This window comes from Rhincodon typus, chromosome 5 (genome assembly GCF_021869965.1).
Source record: "Rhincodon typus isolate 14 chromosome 5, sRhiTyp1.1, whole genome shotgun sequence".
In the NCBI taxonomy this organism is placed as follows: Eukaryota; Metazoa; Chordata; class Chondrichthyes; order Orectolobiformes; family Rhincodontidae; genus Rhincodon; species Rhincodon typus.
In genome coordinates, this window is record NC_063336.1 from 31,021,110 (window position 1) to 31,043,182 (window position 22,073).

The following is a 22,073-nucleotide window of genomic DNA, read 5'->3' on the forward strand; positions in this document are numbered from 1 at the left end:
TAGACTAGACGGGATTGAGGTTCATAAGGAGGAGGTGTTAGCAATTCTGGAAGGTGTGAAAATAGATAAGTCCCCTGGGCCGGATGGGATTTATCCTAGGATTCTCTGGGAAGCTAGAGAGGAGATTGCAGAGCCTTTGGCTTTGATCTTTATGTCGTCATTGCCTTCAGGAATAGTGCCAGAAGACTGGAGACTAGCAAATGTTGTCCCCTTGTTCAAGAAGGGGAGTAGAGACAACCCTGGTAATTATAGACCAGTGAGCCTTACTTCAGTTGTGGGTAAAGTGTTGGAAAGGATTATAAGAGATAGGATTTATAATCATCTAGAAAGGAATAATTTGATTAGGGATAGTCAACACGGTTTTGTGAAGGGTAGGTCGTGCCTCACAAACCTTATTGAGTTCTTCGAGAAGGTGACCAAACAGGTGGATGAGGGTAAAGCGGTTGATGTGGTGTATTTGGATTTCAGTAAAGCGTTTGATAAGGTTCCCCATGGTAGGCTATTGCAGAAAATACGGAGGCATGGGATTGAGGGTGATTTAGCGGTTTGGATCAGAAATTGGCTAGCTGGAAGAAGACAGAGGGTGGTGGTTGATGGGAAATGTTCATCCTGGAGTTCAGTTACTAGTGGTGTACCTCAAGGATCTGTTTTGGGGCCACTGCTGTTTGTCATTTTTATAAATGACCTGGATGAGGGCGTAGAAGGATGGGTTAGTAAATTTGCGGATGACACCAAAGTCGGTGGAGTTGTGGATAGTGCGGAAGGATGTTGCAGGTTACAGAGGGACATAGATAAGCTGCAGAGCTGGGCTGAGAGGTGGCAAATGGAGTTTAATGCGGAAAAGTGTGAGGTGATTCACTTCGGAAGGAGTAACAGGAATACAGAGTACTGGGCTAATGGTAAGATTCTTGGTAGTGTGGATGAGCAGAAAGATCTCGGTGTCCATGTGCATAGATCACTGAAAGTTGCCACCCAGGTTGATAGCGTTGTTAAGAAGGCGTACAGTATGTTAAGTTTTATTGGTAGAGGGATTGAGTTTCGGAGCCAATGAGGTCATGTTGCAGCTGTACAAAACTCTGGTGTGGCCGCACTTGGAGTATTGCGTACAGTTCTGGTCACCGCATTATAGGAAGGATGTGGAAGCATTGGAAAGGGTGCAGAGGAGATTTACCAGGATGTTGCCTGGTATGGAGGGAAGGTCTTATGAGGAAAGGCTGAGGGTTTTGAGGCTGTTTTCGTTAGAGAGAAGAAGGTTAAGAGGTGACTTGATAGAGACATACAAGATCATCAGAGGATTAGATACGGTGGACAGTGGGAGCCTTTTTCCTCGGATGGTGATGGCTAGCACGAGGGGACATAGCTTTAAATTGAGGGGTGATAGATATAGGACAGATGTCAGAGGTAGGTTCTTTACTCAGAGAGTAGTAAGGGCGTGGAATGCCCTGCCTGCAAAAATAGTAGACTCGCCCACTTTAAGGGCATTTAAATGGTCATTGGATAAACATATGGATGATAATGGAATAGTTTAGGTTAGATGGGCTTCAGATTGGTTTCACAGGTCGGCGCAACATCGAGGGCCGAAGGGCCTGTACTGCGCTGTAATGTTCTATGTTCTATGTACATAAAAATACATTTTCCAAAAAGAGGAAGTAACATGCCTGAAACATGTACTACTCAGGAGTAAAGATAAGGGTAAGTGGCTTTCAGAACAGGTCAGACGGAGGGTCAGCTGTTGCTCCTGCAACCCACCCACACCAATTTTGCCTTTTCCAAAAAAAAGCACTGGTAGAAATTTTAAAAATGAGGTTTACAGAACCTCATACCATAGATACACAGTCAACACAGCCATCTGCTTAACACCTCTGTTCCCTGGCCAAATGGTTTCATGCAAAATATATCTAGCCATGTATTGCCAGTATTCTGCTTGTGGCTCCAAGTGGCTCTGTGTAAAAATTGGACCCATACTTTTAAAAGAAGTCACAGGCTTTAATTTAAGTATAATAAGAGAATATGTTGGAATGTGGGACAGACCAAGGCAATTCAGGAATGGCTAATGATTTTACATGTGTTCAATCACTCACCTACAAGATGCTTGCTTATGACATTGGTAATCAAAATCAGAAATCTAATGCAGAGCTGGTGATGTTACTGTTTGCAAAGTTACAGTTTGAAAAGATCTCAAACTACTATTTCAAAAATTGATCAGGCTCACTTAATTTAGTTATTTAGCTGTTTTATTTATTTATCTAGTTAGTACCTGTGTAGAATCACCAAAGGATAGTACATGGAGTTCTCCAGGACTCAGGATTAGGAGCCCTGTTCTCGCTGATATCAATTAAAGATCCTAGACTCTAGTGTACAACATACAAATTCAAAATTTGCAGCCAAAACAAAACTTGGAAGTATTGTGAACTGTGAGGAAGACAGTGTAGAGCTTCAAAAGGACAAAGAGATGTTGGTGAAATGGACAATCAAGTGGCAGATGAAACAATGCAGAAAAATGTGGTGGAACTCATTTTCTTAAAAGAATGAGGTGATGCATTCTAAAGTAAAGCATAAAACTTTAAAGGCAATGCCAGAGCAGAGGGACCAGGTTATATATGTGCATGTATCATTGAGGGGTACAGGATTAGTTGAGAAAGCAGTTAATAAAGCTTACAGTATCCTGCACATTATACACTGCGACACAGAGTACAAAAAAAAAGTTACCTTGAACTTGTATAAAACACTGGTTCAGCCTCAAATGGAATATTGCATCCAATTCTAGGAACCACACTTTATGAAGGATGTGAAGGCATTAGAGAGGATGCAGAAAAAAAAGCACAAGCATGGTTTCAGAGGAACTTCAGTTACATAGATAGATCAGTGAAGATGGACTGTTTGCCTTGGAAGTGAAAAGGCAGAGAAGAGATTTGATAGTGATATTCAAAATCATGATGGGCTTGGAAATGGTACATAGAGAGAAACTGTGGTGGTAAGGTCGAGAACCAGAGGCCTCAGAACTAAGATAATTGGCAAAAGTAATGATGACATGAGAAAAACCTTTATCACTGGCTATGAATGGGTTCCGTAATGCACTGCCTGAGAAGTGGTGTAGGAAGTTCAATCAGGGGACTCAAGAAGAAATCAGATTATTTTCTGAAAAGGAAGAATGTACAAGGCCAAGGGAGGCAGAGGGGGATGCAGGTAGAGGAAATTACCCAGGATGCACGAGCTCAACAGGTTGAACAGCCTCTTTCTGTGCCTTTGCAATTCTATGGTACAGAGATTTCATTTTCAAGCATTTAATACTAACTATCCCCAGGAATATCCTTAAAGTCCCTACATGAAACTTGTCTAAAAGTTTGATTAACTCACACCAATACCACCATGCACATTTCTAATCCCCTTATTAGGTAAGGGTAATAGAAGCACTTCTAAAAGTGCAACAGAAATTTCCAAGTATGATGCCAGAATTAGGATGTACAATAAGACAATAAAGACTAAACAGATTGTGGCTCACACTATCTCACTAAAATGCACTCGAAAATCTTCTTGTAGTTGTTGAGAACAATAAATATGCAAGATGTTGCTGATGCAATGTTAAAAGTCACACAAACTAAATTTATAATTTTTGACATGTATTGCAAATATTGCATGATTCAGCCTGTCTGGATAATTACGATGGTTTGTGGAAAAATAGATTCATTTTAAATTCTGTGAATTCTTGGCTTTTTATTTAAAAAAACGGTGACTTTGGACTTTGGAACATTTTTTTTAAACAAGGCTTTTCTTGGAAATGAGATTTCAGCTAATTGCTGGTCTTGCTTTCCAGAGATCACCTGCTTGCGTTTTATGACTGCCAAAGAATTAGGTTCAGTTTGAACAGTATTTTGCATGCAATTAAACTGTTTGATATTCAGTTGGGGGAAAATATTCCTAGCAAGGAAAAGATTGTTCAGCTCACCTCCCTGCCTTTCTGAAACAACACAGTCAGAGTCCAGTGCAATACCAGATTGTTTTCTTAAGGGTATCTACAAGACTTCTTGATACTATATTTTGAAATAGCATTTACCAAGAACCAGACACAACGGCCTGCGTCTAGTGACTTGTCTGTGTGTGCCAGGTCACCAACCATCTGAACATTCCATATCTTATATATCTTTTCTTAAAGAACTAAGCATTATTAGCCAAAGGTATCCTTTCCACAAAATGAAGTTCTGCAGAGCGAATTTCATTTGGTTTCTTTTAACTGTTGTGTGTTTTGTTTTTGGTTGTTTAGAGACGTAAACATTTATACTTTTGTATTGTGTATGAGCTAGTTTTGCATCTTTGCTGAATAAAGTTAGCTTTACAATCAACAAGTTTGCATTTATTAAATATAGCTCGATAATAGATGTTATTGCTCTATGTCTAACATAAAGAAAACATGCAATTAACCATATCAGGAACCAGGTAAAACATTTATGCTGTGAGCTGTGAAGTTGGCGGGAGGGACAAGAGGGAGCACACTCCTTCCATCTTGGTCATAGCATAAAATTAGAAACTTGCAACAGGATATCGATGCTGACAATGTCCAATCGAAGTGAGGCGATAATCATGGAAAAGGACAAAAAGAAAAGACTTCAGGTTTCTACAGCATTTTAAAAAGAAAACAGCCTTGATGATAGGAAAGACTTTTCTGGATATGCAAGATTTAGTTCCAAACGATATATGAAAAATAAATCATTCTAGTTTATTAAAATTGGTGGATAAATTGAAGTTAGGATTAAAAGCAGAGGCTAGGAAACAGACATAATTGGGATAATAGCACACCATTCAAAACTGGAAGAGTTTAAAAGATAGATTTATCAAGGGAACGAGAAAAGATAAAAAAAGTGAGGCAAGAGAGAGAAAGGGAGTAAAAAAGGACGACAAGCTTAGAAAGCTGGAACAGAAAAAGGACAATGCCTCAGACTCCAATGAACCTTCCAATGAGGAAGAGTCCAAGTTTAACCCAAGGCCCAAAAGAGAGATGTTTAAACTCACTGAAGTCCTTCTGTGAAGTTTGGCAAAAGGGACGGAAAGGCATCTTGATTTCTTTGGGAAAAAAGGGAAAGAGACAAGAATCAGAATTAGGTCTATTGTCACATGTACTCACGTGAGTGTAGTGAAAAGTTTACAAAGTCACCACTTAGGGTGCCTTCTTGGGTACAAAGGTAGCTAGGTACAGGATTTTAGGAATAAATTAGTAAAATAAAGAAATAAAAAATTCAGTATTACAGTCCTTCAGCAGGCCGGGCCTCACCATCAGAACAAAGGACACAGCCCTGCTCCAGGCACGACGATCCACTGCTGCCGATGGCCTACCGAAGCCAGGAGTCCTTGATCTGGACACCACCATCACTGCCAATGCCCCTCTCAAACCGCTCCAGCGTCCCCATGATGTCGGATGAAAGAAAAGAAAGAGAAAGAAAAAGACGGAAAAGGAGAGAGAGAGAGAGAGAGCGAGCAAGAGAGAAGGATGTGGCCAGTCTGGAGCATATGCGCTCAAGTGCCTAAAACTCCCTACTATGCCAGCACCACCATCTTGGAAAGGCGTCCAAGAGAAAACTGGACACTGCTCAGGAAAGCAAATTGATGAACAGAGCTAACGAGATTTAGGTCTTGCCTTCTGAGGGTGCTTCTACAGATTATAAGGTGGCAAAAAGTGCATTCAAGTTAGACCCAGACGATGAGAAACAGAAATTTCAGAACATCCAGAAGCAGCCTGTGCAGATTTATGTCGAGGTTGAGCAGATAAAACAAAATAACTTTGACTGTTGAACATTGGTATTAAAGATGACGACAATGTGTGATGCACTGAGGGAAGTGATTCTCTTGGAATAATTGAAAAATTCACTCTGTCAATTAGTAAGAACTCATCTAGTGACCTAGAAGGTTTCAACAGATAGATAAGCAAATAAGATAGCTGCTAATTACAAATGTGTTCACAGGTCCAAACATATTTTCTACAATCCCCTGAAACCCGAAAATGATAACAGATGAGAGGATGACAGGAAGGCCAGTAGCCGAGGATGAGAAGGGAGAGCTATGAGTGCTTCAGGTTCTCTTTTCTCAAGCTAGAAAGGAAGGTGCTGAGGGTGGAAGTGATGAACAAAGGCCTATGTATCTCCACTATCACAAGGTGGGACACCTTTGTGTAGACTGCTGGAAGTTCCAGAGTAAACCTAAGGGACTTTTTGGCGTCCACCAAGTTATTGTAAAGTAAGAAGCCTTGACTGACAGTACACTAGACCAAACTGTAACCATAAATGATGTTAATTATAAACACTGCTGCAAACATAGAGGTAAACAAGATACTAGAGAGTTACAGAGAATATCTGTCAAAAGGAAATTTAACTCCTACATCCTCAAGCAAAGCGAAGTAAAATTGTACTTATGCTAAGTGATGCAGGATCAAATTGCTTGGGAAAAACATGACAATTCCACCAGAAATCAAAATGAATGCCAAGCATTTGCAAGTTATTTTTTGTTTAAAAATGCTCAATGAAAACTTCTACTCTGGACAAGCCTTCTGCTCAAGCAAATGGCAGATGCTGAATGTTAACTGGAACCTCATAGGGATGTAACCAGTAATAAAAAGAGGTCAGAGTTTGAACTAGTTTTTGGACTGTGTTTAAGTCAAAAGAAAAGCTAGAGAAAGGAAGTTTGATTGCTCCCTGTTTGTGCTCTCATTACAAACTCTTTGAATTTTCCAAGAATAAAATCTCAGTTATAAGAATTAAATGAATATTCCTCAGAGCCTACTGGAAAATATTTGCATACATTGGTGTAGTCAGAAGCCAAGCAAGATATAATCCTATTTTCCTGTGTGACAATAATGTTACAATTGTGGAGTCTGCTTAAGTGAACCAGCCAGATACATCTCATTTACTTTTTCCTTTTTATTGATCCCCTAACTGTGACTGTCTGTCTGTCTTTGAGAGAATGGGGCTAGAATCAAGGAAGATGAGGTTTAAATCACAGACGTTAATTAGATTACCTTATGGTTTAACTCTGCTCTGCTAAAACTACCAGATTAATAACTTTTTTTATGCCATAAACCTGGGATCTGGTATTGATTATTCACAAAGTCTGGTTGTTCACAAGTCTGGTTAGGAATGAATGAGGTCAATTTTTAGGGTCTTTGAAGGTTTTAATTTTGCTTTGTTGCAAGTACAGAGGTTGGAAGGTTGATGTGGTTTGGCTGCCTGTTCCCCTGTCATAACATTGTTGCTCACAGCTTGCCCCTATATAGATCGACTCTTGATGAACGATTTGGCCAGAACAAAAGTAACAGCTTCTCTAGTAGTCACACAGAAGTCATGTGAGGTCAAGGTGGCAAAGCAGTTACAGGAAAAGTTTCCAAGAATGTTTACTTCATATTTAGTGACCTGAGCATTGCCTGAACAAAGTCCATCATCAAAGGTTAAATTAGCACTTGGCATAGATAATTGGTTATCTGCAAATTTCTTTGGGGATTCAAATAATCTGTAGGAAATGCTCAATTAGTCTTCTCCAACTGAGGTTTAGCAAGTCAATCCAGAGTAAAGAAATGTATCACAATTGACTCAAACTAAAGCTGAAGCGAAATTAGTTCCAAAGTGTAGAAGCAAATAACTACAGATGCTGGAATCTGTACTGAAATCAAAAAATGCTGGAAAGCACATCTAGTCAAACAGTATCCATGGAGAGACAGCTATGGAGAGACTCTATGAAGAGTCTTCTAGACTTGAAACATTAGCTTGCTCTCTCTCCACAGATGCTGCCTGACCAGCTATAGTTCCAAAAGGTTATTGTATTAAAAATGGGATTCTGATGAGGAAGTGGAGGCCTCCACACAAATCTGTGATGAAGACTGGACAGTGGTTCACCAGATGGTGGTGCTGCCCAAATATCACTTGTAAATACTGAGGATAGCTCATGAAATTCCTATGGCGAAACTGGTACAATTCAGAAGACCTAAGCATTCATAAATCATTAGATTTACTGGCCAGGTCTTCACAGGAACATGGTGTAACTCATGCATTCATTGATAGATTGTTGGAAAGCCACAACCTGCAATCAATCTTTAATTCCCACTTTTTGAGGAACCATTTAGTAAAGTTTTAATAGACTGTGTGAGACCTTTACCCAAAATCAAAAGCAGGACATCAGTATGTCCTTACCATCATGGATATGATTCCTCAGCTCCCAGAGGTCATTCCTTTGAGAACAATTTCTGCAAAGGTAGTGGTCAAGAAGTTAACCCAGCTCTTCACTCAATACAGATTATCAGTGTAAACAAAATGGATCAAAGTTTAAATCTTATGTCTAAAGGTTGTTCAGGAAGTCTGGGTGTAACAGAGTTAAAGTCCTCAGCGTACCAACCAAAGACGCAAGGTACATTAGAACTGTAATATCAAACTCTTAAAGCAATGGTCAGGGCATACTATCAGAACATTTTCATGATTAAGACAAAGGATTGGAATTTCTTCAATTTGTCACCCAAGATTCACCTCATGAATCTTTAAGCTTTAGTCTTTTTGAATTAGTTTAAAACAGGCCTTCTGAAATAAATTAAAGAAAAAAAAATTACAAGGATATTAAATCTGCATTCTGGAAGCAGCTCCCAGGAGCCTCTAAAGTGTTTAAGGAACATCACAGAGCTTCACAAACATTATGAAAATGAGTTCTGAATAAAGGTCATTGGACTTGAAACATGAACTCTGCTTTCTTTCCATGGATGCTACCAGACCTGCCGAGATTATCGAGCAATTTCTGTTTTAGTTTCAAGAAGAAATGGGCAGACAGGCACACTAAGACTCCAACATTTCAACCATGGGATGATGTGCCAGTATTATTGCCTTTACACTGTGAACCACTGAAAGCAAGAATAATCAAAAAGCTTGGTAAAGTATTTGACTGACATCCAGATTGCTGAAAAAAAATTGGTTATCGCATATCATTATTTTGATGCAATGTGACCACTGAGAGGAGAATAAGCAAGTACAAATGTGCTAGGTAGTAAAGACAGTGGAGGATGAAATAGATAATGAGAATGAGGGAAAGGGATGACTAGATAATTCCCAACTTGAACCTCCTATCATCCAATTAGTTAACCCTGTAGTATTATGGATGTTAGAAACCTTGCTTTAATATTTACAGGCAGAACAGTGAAGAGACCTAACAAAATTTCAAGGAGTCTGTAGGGTCAAACCAGGGTGTACAAATTTAGTTATTCGTGATGTGGATGTAGGAGAAATCTTTCCTATAAAATGGCACCTTGATGGTTTAGGTTCAGGGAAAAGCCCCAGGTGAAAACAGAAATGGAGCACATATTAGAAAACCAATTCAATGAATGGAGTCAAAATAGCTGGAGATCCCCAGTCATGTTAGTGTTGAAGCCTCATGCTTCAACCAGATTCTGCTCACACTGCAGCAAGTTCAATACAGTAACAAAGGTAGACTCCTATATAATTCCTGATTTATTGACAGATTTGACAGTGTCGTACTTCCTACTAAAATTGACTTATTAAAAGGATATTAGAAAGTACCTTTAAAAGCTAAAGCAAAAGAGATAATTATCCTTTGTCACACCAGTCTTCTCTAATACAGACTGATGCCATTCAAGTCAAAAATATTCAAACTCTACTTTCCAGAACTTAACGAATTAAGCACGAAACAGTGTTCTAAACTGTATTAAATACTTTGATGGTGTGCTGGTAAGCAGTGACACACGGAAGGGCCAGTTAAAACAATTAGGAGGTTTATTAAAAAAAATTATAATCAGCTGGTTTAGTAATAAAACTTGCCGAAAGTATGTTTGCAAAAGCATGGGTAACCTCCCTGTCATATAATAAGGCAAAGACACATACTGCCAAGAACAGCAACTACAAACTTACACACAAATGTAGCACAAGAATAGGTACAGTCAGTCCCTTGAGTCTGTTCTGTCACTCAATAATATCATGGCTGATCTGATTTAACCTCAAGCCCATATTTCCTGCTTACTCCCAATAACTTTGCATCCCTTAAAAAAAATCAAAGATTCTGCCTCCAGCTCTTTTTGAAGAAAGGAATTCCTAATATTCACAGCCTTCGGAGACAAAAATTTGCCTCATTTAGTTTTAAATGACTTGGTAAACATTGACTCCTAATTCTAGATTCTCCTAATAGAGCACACAGCTTTCCCACATCAAATCTGTCAAGACTTTCAGGATTTCGTTTGTTTCAGTCAAGTCACCTCTTACTTTAGTAAGCACCAATGGACAGAAGCTGAACTGTCCAGCATTCATGAAATGTGTGACTGTCCCTGCTGGCAAAGCAACCAGGCAGAGGCATTCACGTCATAGGTGCTCAGCAGCTCCAAAGTCAAGCATTAAAGTGGTGTCTGAAGTTGGTCTGAGAGCAGGCATGATGATGTGGTGAGACTTGTAACCTTCTGGTGTAGAACTGTGTGCATGAAGGGCCAAAGAGGATGATGACCATGAACCACGCAGGAACACTATACAAAAAAAGCTGTAAGATAACAGCCAGGGCATGCATTCATCAAGCTGCAAACAACAGGTACCCGCACTGTTATACCTGTCTGGAATCTGTACTAGTTTCTCAGTAGAGGAGAGGAGAACTTATGTAGGATATAAATAGGGCAAACTGGCATTTTAGTGAAATGCAAGTGAATGGAAATAGATAGTCACTACTCATAGGCAAGACTCTGAAATCGCCATTTTAGGCTCAAAGGGAAAACCAGGAATATTTTTCACAATGCCAGAAATCTGATGTTGTCATTCTCAACCTAATTTGTCACCATGCTCGCCATTACTTTCACCACAGCATGGACAGAAAATGTCCCCCATGATTTCTGTTCATCCCATAGCTTTAAATCTGCATTAGGTACACAATAATGTGTGTGTACAAATTTTCAGAAATTCTGATAACAGTCACTTCCTTCTGTGACAGGATTAACTTATCTAGCCATATTGTTGGAAATCATTCAGTCTTCTTTTGACAACATGTTACTTGCTGGTTATGGTTAATCTTATAAATACGAATAAGTGATCGAACAACTTCACAGGCAAAATGACAAAGAAAGCTTCAGCAAAATTTGCAGCCAGAATTTCAAGTGCGTTAAGTAAAAACAGGCAGCGATAAGTAAAGTGTTTTGCCATGTAAGAAAGAAGAACAGATGATGATTTATTCAGAGATAGTAAGAACTGCCGTTGCTGGAGTCAGAGATAACACAGTGTGGAGCTGGAAGAACACAGCGGGCCAGGCAGCATCAGAGGAGCAGGAAAGTTGATGTTTCGGGTTGGGCCCCTTCTTCAGAAGGCCCTTCATTTCTGTAGAAGGGTCCTGACCCAAAACGTCAGCTTTCCTGCTCCTCCAATGCTGCCTGGCCTGCTGTGTTCCTCCAGCTCTATATGATGATTTATTCAGGCCACCTTTTTCCACCTCATAGTGGTCAACTCAAGTGTGAAATTATCAAGATGCTAGAAAAGTGTCTGACCTCTTAATTTCTGCTGCGCTACAACAAGCCTCAGTTAAGTAAGTACTTTATTGTTAGCCCTTTTGATTCAAAATTTGCTTTTCAGTTTCACATTCTCACAAAGTCTTTTTCATTACCTATATGTGGAAAGAGTCTCTGCAAAGCTCTAATAACAAATAATGCAAATGTTATTTAATTATACTGGACCATCAAATCCTTATTTGCAGTGTGCCTGTGCAAACAATCTAATTTTAAATCACTGGATTTTTATATATCAGGTTCATAAATTATGCCGTTATTCCAAAAAGATTGATTTATTTTCCTTTTATATATCAGAAGTCATCTACAAATAGAGTGTTACCTTAGAAAGCAACTCATCAAGCAATATAAAACTTTTTGAAAATGGTTGTTAAATATTCTGTAACTATAGGAAAAGGGGCACAATTAATATCATGGCTCATTGCCAAACAGAAATATTCAGAAACAGTATTAGTATTTGAGAATGTATAACTTGAGAAATACACAGGAATATGCAAGATTCAGAACATATAATACTTCCAGAAAAGAAATCTAGAAAACTAACTTTCCTATAATCAGTGATACTACTGCAGTACTGGAGACTGTCTGTAGTGAAAAGAACAGTTAGAGGTAAGCAATATCCTTACAACTGTCAAAAGGTTAGCTGACTTTTAAAGGCAAGCATCTCACTTCTTTCAAGCTATTCATCAATTGCTGAAGGCATCTGATTAAGTTGTTACCTTGTTTTCTCGCTGAACCTGAATTGCTGACTTCTTTTTCTTCTCACATTTAAAAACGTTTACTTCCTCTTCTCCTTTGGCTGTTCTACAGTCCTCCTGTTTACTGCAATATTGGAGAAAGAGAGAACTTAGAAGCATTCTCATACATCCACCATGTGACTAATGCATGAAAATAAATTAATTTGTCCAATTACATCACAAAGTAGTAGGTTAATCAAGCACAAAACAAAACAAAACAAAACAAAACAAAACAAAAACCTGATGCCTTATATTAATCAGGTGCCTGCCTCTTTGCAGCACCAAATATCCTGTGTGTAAATGCACGGCTCCGTTGAATTCAGCAACACTTTGAGGACTGACCAAAAAATTTCCACTTCGTTTTCAAGAGGGAAAAAAAAACAAAATTCTTTCTCAACTCGTGATACTGAGGCTGGTATGCTGGTGGCAGCCTACATTATGACGTGACTGCTTTCTTCAAAATTTAAATGACAACTTAGCCTTGGAATAAAAATGAGAGTATCTGACAACTCAACGATCATTAAATAAAAACTGTCTTGTAAGTTTAACAGGTAGCGATCTTCAGGACAAACCTTCCTTAAATTTGTCATTAAAAATCTTTGGTTATGCAAATCTTGCTCCAAGATACAACAAGTTCACAGGATACTGAAAACTGCGAATTGTGATTTTGGAGTAGAAGAACTCTGCAAGGGAACATGGAATGAAGTCAGATTTAAATCTGTCCTGTGAGAGTCTGATTTGCAAAAAATTGCCAACACTGTTTACCACCCTATATTTTCACTTCAAAGTTTAAAATTTTAAACTGCAAAACAAAGTTTAAAAACAAATAATATTTAAGATACTCAGTACATATACCCAAACTTTACAACAAACACTGGAATTTGTCAGAATGGATGTTGAGAAAATGTTCCCTTTACTGGAAATAATAGAAACAGGCAAAGCAGATTAAATACAAAGTGAATTGCCATTTAAGAGAGATTTCTTTTTTCCCCCCTGGTTGGAGGTAGGGTCAATGAAAATTTTTGAGGCTGAATTATGATATATTCTTGATTAACAATAGAGACAAGGAAAACAGAGGGTGGACAGGAAAATGGAATTAGAATCATAGAATCCCTACAGTGCAGAAAGAGGCCATTTGGACCACCAACCCTCCAAAGAACATTCCACCCAGACCCACCCACCTACCCTATCCTCTTAATCCCACATTTACCATGGCTAATCAATCTAACCCGCACATCCCTGGACACTACAAGACAATTTAGCTTGGCCAATTCACCTAACATGCAATTCTTTGGACTGTGGGAGGAAACTGGGGTATCCGGAGGAAATCCATGCAACACTCGGAGAACATGCAAGCTCCATGCAGACAGACATCCAAGGCTGGAATCGAACCCAGGTCTCTGGCACTGTGAGGCAGTAATGCTCACCACTGTGCCCCACCATGTGGCAATTGAAGCCAGAATCAGATCAGCCACAATGTTTTGAAATGACACAGCAGGCTCAAAGGGCTGATTGGCCAGTACTGTTCCTAATTCATATGTACATATGTAACTGCTCATGGTCAGTATGTGCTTCACAAACCATACTGTGGGTAGGCTACAATATTCCAAAAGGCTACACAGTGAAAACTTTAAGATTATTACTCATATTCAAAAGAGTGAACTATTTAAATAAGGGCATACAAGGCTACAGTTCTCTTCTAAGCAGTACGTGTTCCCACCTGGCTACACCTTGAGATAGTTCTGGGACTACCACCCTTCGACTCCAGGCCACAAGGTCCCGTTCAGTGGCAATTTCACTCCTTGGTGCATTACTGTGCATCTGCCGCACACCTTCAATTTGTCCACTGCGTCTCAGTCCAACGTTTGGAGGTGAATGTATCTCAGAGGTAGAACTCTGAGAGCCTGGTATGAACAAATTCAGAAATTTTCTAATGTATATCACTACACCAAAAACTTAAAGTGGAACTAAGTTAGCAGAAACATGATTCAAACAATTTTATTTTTGGAAGCATTAGTGAACAGGCCACTGTCGAGAAATAGGGAAGTTGTAATCACCATTAGATGACACAAAACTTGGAAAAATAGTAAACTATGAGTAGGTCAATTTAAAAGAACATTTGCAAGTTGGAAAAGTGGGCAGATGAAGTTCAATACAAGTGTGTGATGTGCGATGTGTGATGTGTGATGTGATGCTCTTTGGTACAAGGAGTATGGAAAAACATATAAAATGAAAGGTGCTATTAAAAGATATGTAGGAGCAGAGAGACCTGGGTATATAGATACATAAATAATTAAAGGTGGCAGGACAAGAAGAAGGATCTGTTAATAAAGCACACAGTATTCTAGGCTTGATTAATACGGGCATACACTACAACAGCAGGGAGGATGAACTTATATAGGACTTGGGTTAATAGGTTAGACTCCAGCAGGAGTACTGTGTACAGTTTTGAGTGCCACACCATTGAAGGTTGTGAATGTGCGAGAGAAAGTGCAGAAAAGATTTATGAAAATGATTCCAAATATAAGACATTTAAGTTATGAGCACAGATTATAAAAGTTCGGACTGTTTTCCTTAGAGAGGAGAAAGCTAAGATGATATTTGATACAAGTTATCAAAATCATAAACAGTCTTGACACAGTGGATAGGGAGAAGCTGTTGCTCTCATAAAAGGATCACAAAATAGTGGGTACAGCTTTACAATGTTTTGCAAAAGAAGTGAATGCTAAGTAAGATAAACGTTTTCACCGAGTGAGTAGTTAGGATATGGAATGCACTGCCTGGAAGTATGGTGGAGGCAGGTTCAATTGAGGCATTTAAGAGGGTATTGGATGATTACTTAAATAGAAATATCATACAGGTTTATGGGAAAAAGGCAAGAGATTAGCACTAAAATGCTCACAGTGACGATGCAGACGTGATGGGCCAAACAGCCTCCTTCTGCACCATACCAATTCTGTGAAGAATGCAGGAACAGAGAGAACTAAATTGCTGTTGAAGTTTGCCAAGTCTTCATAGGAGTATTGAGACAATCATTTCTTACAAAAATCCAAGAGTTCATGCCTATTTCAAAAAAGAACCTTGGTATCTAATGACATAAGTGATACCCGAGAGCCAATAAAATCCTGCAGGTGTCTTCTGAAGTGACACCTTCTTTCCTCAAGGGCAGATGGATGAATGGCCTAAACCAGAACTGTCCTTCTCTTAGTTTCATGCTTTCTAATTTGCAAAAGAAAAAGCTACAACAATATATTTATTGATCAGTTGTTAAATTACTGTACCTATTCTTCCTCTGTTCAGGGTGTTGTTGGTACCTGTGGTCAGTCTCTGGTCCTGTTCCTGTTGTAATCGTTGGATTATGTTGTCTAAAGGACTAATTTCATGGCTTGCTTGCTGACTCAGAACCTGGTTCAACCCTGAAGAGATAGTGGCAAAGAGAAAACATGAAGTGTAAGCACAAATACATAATTTTATTGTTAATATAAAGAATTAATAAGTATTCACTGTCACATGTGATGGTTGCAAGGTCATATTTTCCAATAACAGTAACTTAGCAGAGTCTCTACTGGGCCCATTACTTTATTAAAGATCAACTCTTAAACAAGGGATAACAAAATTCAGTGTAATACAGATGTTGTATAATTGACAAAAATAACATTTAAAACTTGACACCATTTGCTACACTTAACATATACTATACATACCTCTTTCTACACATTTCTGTGCTCTGGTCAATGATGTCCATATACCTAAAATACGCAGCATGGACTATGAAATGTCCTAATCATGTATTTGTATTTTTTAAATATATGATAATACACTTCATTCAGCACAACTTAAATGTAATGTGAGGTTTTGTCAAGACATTGATGTTTAACACTTGGTGAAAAACCATTACTTTGCAATTGACTCATGGGTCATGGGTGTGGTTGGCTCAGCCAGCATTTAATGCCCTTGAGAAGGTGATTGTGAGCTGCCTTCTTGATATCTTCCACATGTAGTATTCAGAAGAAATATCAACATCACTGATCAACAAAAACTCCATCTATTCTACAGAAAAGTAGCGAACTAAAGTAGCAAATATTAATAGGTAATCTGCCTGCATTTTAGTCTTTTGATGAATGCACAAATAATTTTAGGTGAATATTATCCAAGTTCAGGAGAACAATCATCTGTTTCAGATTGTATCATGGCGGACCCTAATCCTGGATCAGTCTTTAATGATCTCAAAACCTTGGACTGACATTTCATTTTACCTGTGGCAGACACGCCCATCTGTGGGATGAGTTGGTCATCATTACAGTTCTCCCGGCCAGGTACTAGTCGTTGGTATTTTGGTGGATGGGGATTGCCATCCACATCCACAAGGAATGGAGGTGGCATAAGATGCGGTGCCTGTTGTGTCTGCTCATCCAAGACATAGTTGTTAGCGTCACGAATTAAAGGTCGATAATCCGTGTGGAAGAACATCTGATCAGAAATCTGCATTGGGGGATTTCAAAAGAAACTGGATTTTATTTTTGAAAGCTTTGCTAAAATTGTTAATTTATTAAGATACTTGACTGAAATAGATAAAGGAGGAATTTCGCATTTGAGGTTACAATCATATCAGCCATGGTCTTATTGAATGGCAGAGCAGGCTTAAGAGACTGAATAGTCTACTTCTGCTCCGAGGTCTTATGTTTATGCTGTATTTATCTGGAGTTTCTTCCACTAGAAACTATATAAAATAACCAACAGGAAGAAACCATTTACTTCTGAGAAGAGGCGCACGTTGCTGAAGCTTTTGTGTTGCACTCATCGGAACAACTGTACAATGTCAAATTTCAAACAATCACAACAATTCATTCTGGTGGAGAAAAGCATGCTGACTGGTTGGGAAAACAATGCTGACTGGCAGCTGCCAATGCCACGGAGAAGACAATGGGAAACTACAGGCACAAAGATGTAAAGGTTAAACATATCAAAGAATTGACTCTCGTGTATAAACACATGCTTTAATGAAATCACTGTTGCTGGATGCTAGAGATTCACAACAGCTAATACAGGGAAAGAAGAAATAAAACAGGGGAGCCGTTGCTGAATCTCTGTGGGCAGCCTCCTCTGATATTTCAAAGATGTAGTCTGTTCTTGAAAAGCAATAGTTCATCACCAATCCATGTCTTCTGTGTTTCATAGTAAATTATTTTTTATATCAAACTGCATGTTATGTAATAGTTTCCATTAATCTGTTGTGCACTGGAAGTTTAAACTAATGAAAGCCAATAAGGGCTCTCCTTCGAGTCTGGAAAGTCTTAAGGGTGGTGTTTATTTGTGATTATACTAACAAAACACTGAAAAGAAAGACTTTTTTTTAAATAGCCAACTGAGTTGTCATATCTAAAATTTGCAGGCCTAGTTTGTTTAACCAGGAAGGAATCGAACATAAGTAAACTACGATTTACCAAGACAATTCTAAATTAATTAAAAGATTTTTACAAATATGATAACACATGAAACTGCAAGAAAAGGCAGAATGGGGAAATGCTATCAACTCCAAAGTACCAGATATAGCCAGGCCTCCAGGTAGCACTATGCAAAATTCCCAAGAAGTGTGCTTTATACCAGAATAATTACAAAACAAACGTCCTCCTTCCATGCCAGGTAACAAACAACATACCAGAAATGTTCCATACTATTTGATCAATTAGGCCAAGATCTATGTTTGCCATCTTCAACCCAATGGCCTGTCAGATAAGCACTGGATTATATTATCTGTATCAGTGAATTAAAATCAACTCTGGTAGAAGTTAGTTCCACATATAAGCATGAGAAAATACATTTGTCAGGATCTCCAGCCGAGGATGAGGTGCCAATGTATTGAATCTATGTCCTCTACACATCATCTGAAGCCAAAAAGTCTTATAACATCTCTATGGGCCATTAATTCTTCATTTAAAAGTGCTGAATTAAGAATCCTTCCACTCTTCTTGTAGCTTAAAACCCATTTCTTTCAGATGCTGACTATGGTACATGATCACCATGACAAGTTGTAAAAACTAATTCATTAAATCCTGCAATTTGTGGGCAGGCACCAAAAAATGAGCGTGAAATCTGCTAGATTTCTGTAAAAGTACAACTAATGTCCTTTGAGGAAGGATTCCTGCTTTCTTGACTTTTGTCTCCAATTTTCGATTATATGGTTGACTCTTAATGATCTCAAAGAAACAATAAAAGGCTAAAATTTTAATTATAATCAATCAACTGAAAGAAAAAGTAGAAAGTGCTTCATTCCTCATTTGCATTTAAAATCAATTAATTCAATAAGATAATAATTTAGTAGTACAGAGCAGTACTTGGGTTTTACTGAAATAAAGATATTTTGTCAAAGCTTTGTATCTTGCACTAATTAATTCACAAGACAATTCAGAATAATACTAAAACAGTCACAGTGTGTGAGAGAACAATGCTGACTGGTTCCTCTTGGATTCTGATAGGAATGCTGCATTGGTAAATACACCAGTTAATGATGCTTTATAGCTAATTGCTGGGCTTTGTCTGAATTTTATACCAGGGAAGTTGACCCTGATTTGTTTGTAAATAAGTATTAATGTATGTAGCTTCCAGAATCCTCCTGTGCACCATGTCATAAGCCCAAGTAAGATCCTGAATTGTGGTCAGCATAATTCTTCACACATTTAGGATTATCCAGGGAACGAAGACCAATTGCAGTATCACATCCCACATTATTCCAAGTTTTGCAATCATGGTCTAGTTTGGTATAGTCAGTACCTTCCTTGTTATGAATAGCTGAATGGATATGCTGTCTGATATGATCTGCCAGTGTTTGGAATGTATGCCCTGCATTTCTGGCATCACATTGCACTGAAATTAATATATCATGTTAGTCATTTATCTTGACAGCAGCAGAATCTTGCCAGTGGCAATCGTCACTGTTGTTGCTACTGCACAGTAACTTCACCTTTTGCTTAAACATTTGAAATACCTTAACTTCTACAGAAAACTGCAGTAGACTAAGCACTTTTCAGGACCAAGAATGACAGCTTTAGGGCCATCATTACATAGCAAGGTAGCCAGTGTGATCAGGATAGCCACTATCCCAAAAGATAGCTTTGATGTGTCCTATTTCAGCCAAGCAGGGCAAGAAAATGACTCTGGCCCTAATTATGAGGTTGCTAGTAAGGCCAATCCTTACGGCACGGGAAGAAATCAGAATTAATGGTTCGAGTCTGATGACTCTTCATCAGAAAGGTTAGTATCTAGGAAAACGTGGTATGTATTTTGAAGCAGAAGACTTTTTTTTGAGAGGGGGAGATGAGTGGACAAGTGGAGACAGAGCCTGGAGAGAAAAAGAGTGAGAGATAGGTGGAGACATGAAAGGATGAGGTAGAGAAGGAGATTATGTATAGCAGGCCTGAGACAAGAAAAGCTAAATAAATGATAATAACAGCTAAGAGTGAGAAAATGAGTTAGCTGTGCTGAATACAACGCATATAATGTGATAATGGGCCTTGGAGTACATGAGACTGTGTTAAAAGCAACTCATGTCATAACAAAACCAGGTGTGGGGTCAGTAAAAAGCATGGAATGACAGCGTCTCATTTTCCACTCGGGGACTCTGCAGCCTCTAGGACTCAACATCAAGTTCAATAACTTTAGAGCCTGATTCCATCCTTATGTTCACCACTAACAGGATGCTGCTGTTATACCAAAACATATTCTATCACACAGACAGTAGCTACAATTCCACAACTGGATATTTGCTAGACAATCCAGACTGTGCACAAAATTATGCTGAGAACCAATTCAGGATTGTTAATCAGGGCTGCCAGGTGGGTTACTAGAAGTTATATATTTCAATATACAGTGTCTTGCCATTTTCCAGCAGAAAGAATGTACCCACACATTACGCAAATTTAAAACAAGAAAATAGGTCACTCGCCAGTTCATTTCTCAGGGCAATGTTTGATCAATGAGCACCAAAATATCTGATTTGAAATTATATGAAGCCTGCCAAGTATTTGTCATACATCATTAACTGTTGCATTTCCCATTGCAGTATCTCTACCCAATCAAAGCCCATTTGCCAACCAATTAGCAATCTCCTCTCATACAGTATAAATGTTGGGTTTCGCTTAAATTGGTATTCTTATGAAATGTTCCATTAAGTACAAGAAAGAAGTCTAAAATAAAATCATCTTTTATCAAAAATTAATCATACCATAATAAATTGCTGTTGGCTCACAATGATAGGTTAACGTAACATGTCTTAAATTTATTTCTGCAACAGAGTGGAAAACATCCTACATCAACAATACTGATTTACTCATTTCCTTTTCCCCCATTTTTTTGATGTCATTTCACTCATCATGGAAAAATGAAAAAAAAAGACAAACTGAAAAACACATCATGGACAAATAGCCTGTAAAGGAAGTACAAGTCTGGATAACTTTGTACCATACTCTTCTAATCTCCAGTCTCATGCCTTCATTGCAAACTAGGAGCAAAGAGGAATTAAACATTTCACTGAAGTCAAATATTCGCATAATCTGAATGAAACAAAAGCAATGCAAAAACAAAGAATTATAAAGTTGTTGACTTGCTCGCTGAGCTAGCTTGTTTTTGTTCAGATGTTTCATCACCATGCTAGGTGACATCATCAGTGGAGCCTCCGATGAAGCAATGTTATTCTACTCCGCTTGGAATTTACACTGTCCGGTCTGTTATGGGAAGTAGTGTCATTTCCGGTTTTTGCAGCGGCGACAAGATTATGGTATCCTTTGATGTAACAGCTTTATTCACATCAATCAACATCCCACTAGCCAAAGAAACAGTGGCCACATTACTAAAGGAAACAGCAATGCAGACCAGCAGCTCCATCAGCAAGGACAACATACTTAAATTACTAGACCTCTGCCTCACCACACACTTCGTCTTTAATGGTCAAATATACAAACAGATCAACAGTACACCAATGGGGTCACCCATCTCCGGACTCATCGTAGAAGCAGTCATGCAAAGTCTACAACACACCACTCCCTCTCACATTTAACTTAAACTGTGATCCGGTACGTAGACGACACAGTTGTCATTATTAAACAAACAAATTAGAAGAGACCCACAACCTCATCAACAGCATATTCGCAGGGATTAAATTCACAAGGGAAGAAAAAACCAGCAATCATCTTCTGATTCTGGATGTTAAAGTAGAATGAGGGAGTTCCAAACCTCAGTGTACAAAAAAGCAACCAAAATGGATCAAATCCTCAACTTCCACAGCAACCACTCCAACGTCCACAAACAAAGCTGCATTAGGACACTATTTAAATGGGCCAGGACACACAGCAACACTCCAGAACTACGCTGGGAAAAGGCAGAACACTTATACAAGATCCTCGCTTTAAAATGGATATCCCCGCAACTTCATCCACAGATGCCTACATAACAGACAACAACTGGAGGACACAGTATGACCTAACACACAGACCACACTGCCCTACATCAAGAACATACAGGAACTGACGAGTCTCCTAAGACCACAAGGTATCATGGTTGCCCACAAGCCCACAGCCACTCTACGACAAACAAGGATGAAAGACCCCATTCCCACAACATGCAGAACCAATGTAGTTTACAAAATACCATGTAATGACTGCCAGAAGCATTACATCAGGGAGACAGGAAGGAAACTAGCCATTAGAATACACAAACATCAGCTAGCAGCAAACGGCACAACAAACTCTCCTTAATATCGGTACACTCAGACAGTGGAGGCCATCAGTTTAACTGGGACAAAGTAACCAAAGTAACCATAGTAGCCCAAGCCAAAC

General features: G+C 38.8%; 1 protein-coding gene across 1 annotated transcript in view; it reads right to left on the reverse strand.

The window, feature by feature from the left end:
• LOC109928206 (pleckstrin homology domain interacting protein) overlaps window positions 1–22,073 on the reverse strand; it is a 183,896-nt gene that overhangs the window by 50,978 nt on the left and 110,845 nt on the right. Inside the window, exons 17-21 of the mRNA XM_048596719.1 lie at window positions 16,500–16,725; window positions 15,525–15,659; window positions 13,964–14,147; window positions 12,226–12,328; window positions 5,008–5,058 (exon numbers count right to left, since the gene is read on the reverse strand). Coding sequence (XP_048452676.1) covers window positions 5,008–5,058; window positions 12,226–12,328; window positions 13,964–14,147; window positions 15,525–15,659; window positions 16,500–16,725 — 699 coding nt within the window. The remainder of the gene's footprint in view (window positions 1–5,007; window positions 5,059–12,225; window positions 12,329–13,963; window positions 14,148–15,524; window positions 15,660–16,499; window positions 16,726–22,073) is intronic.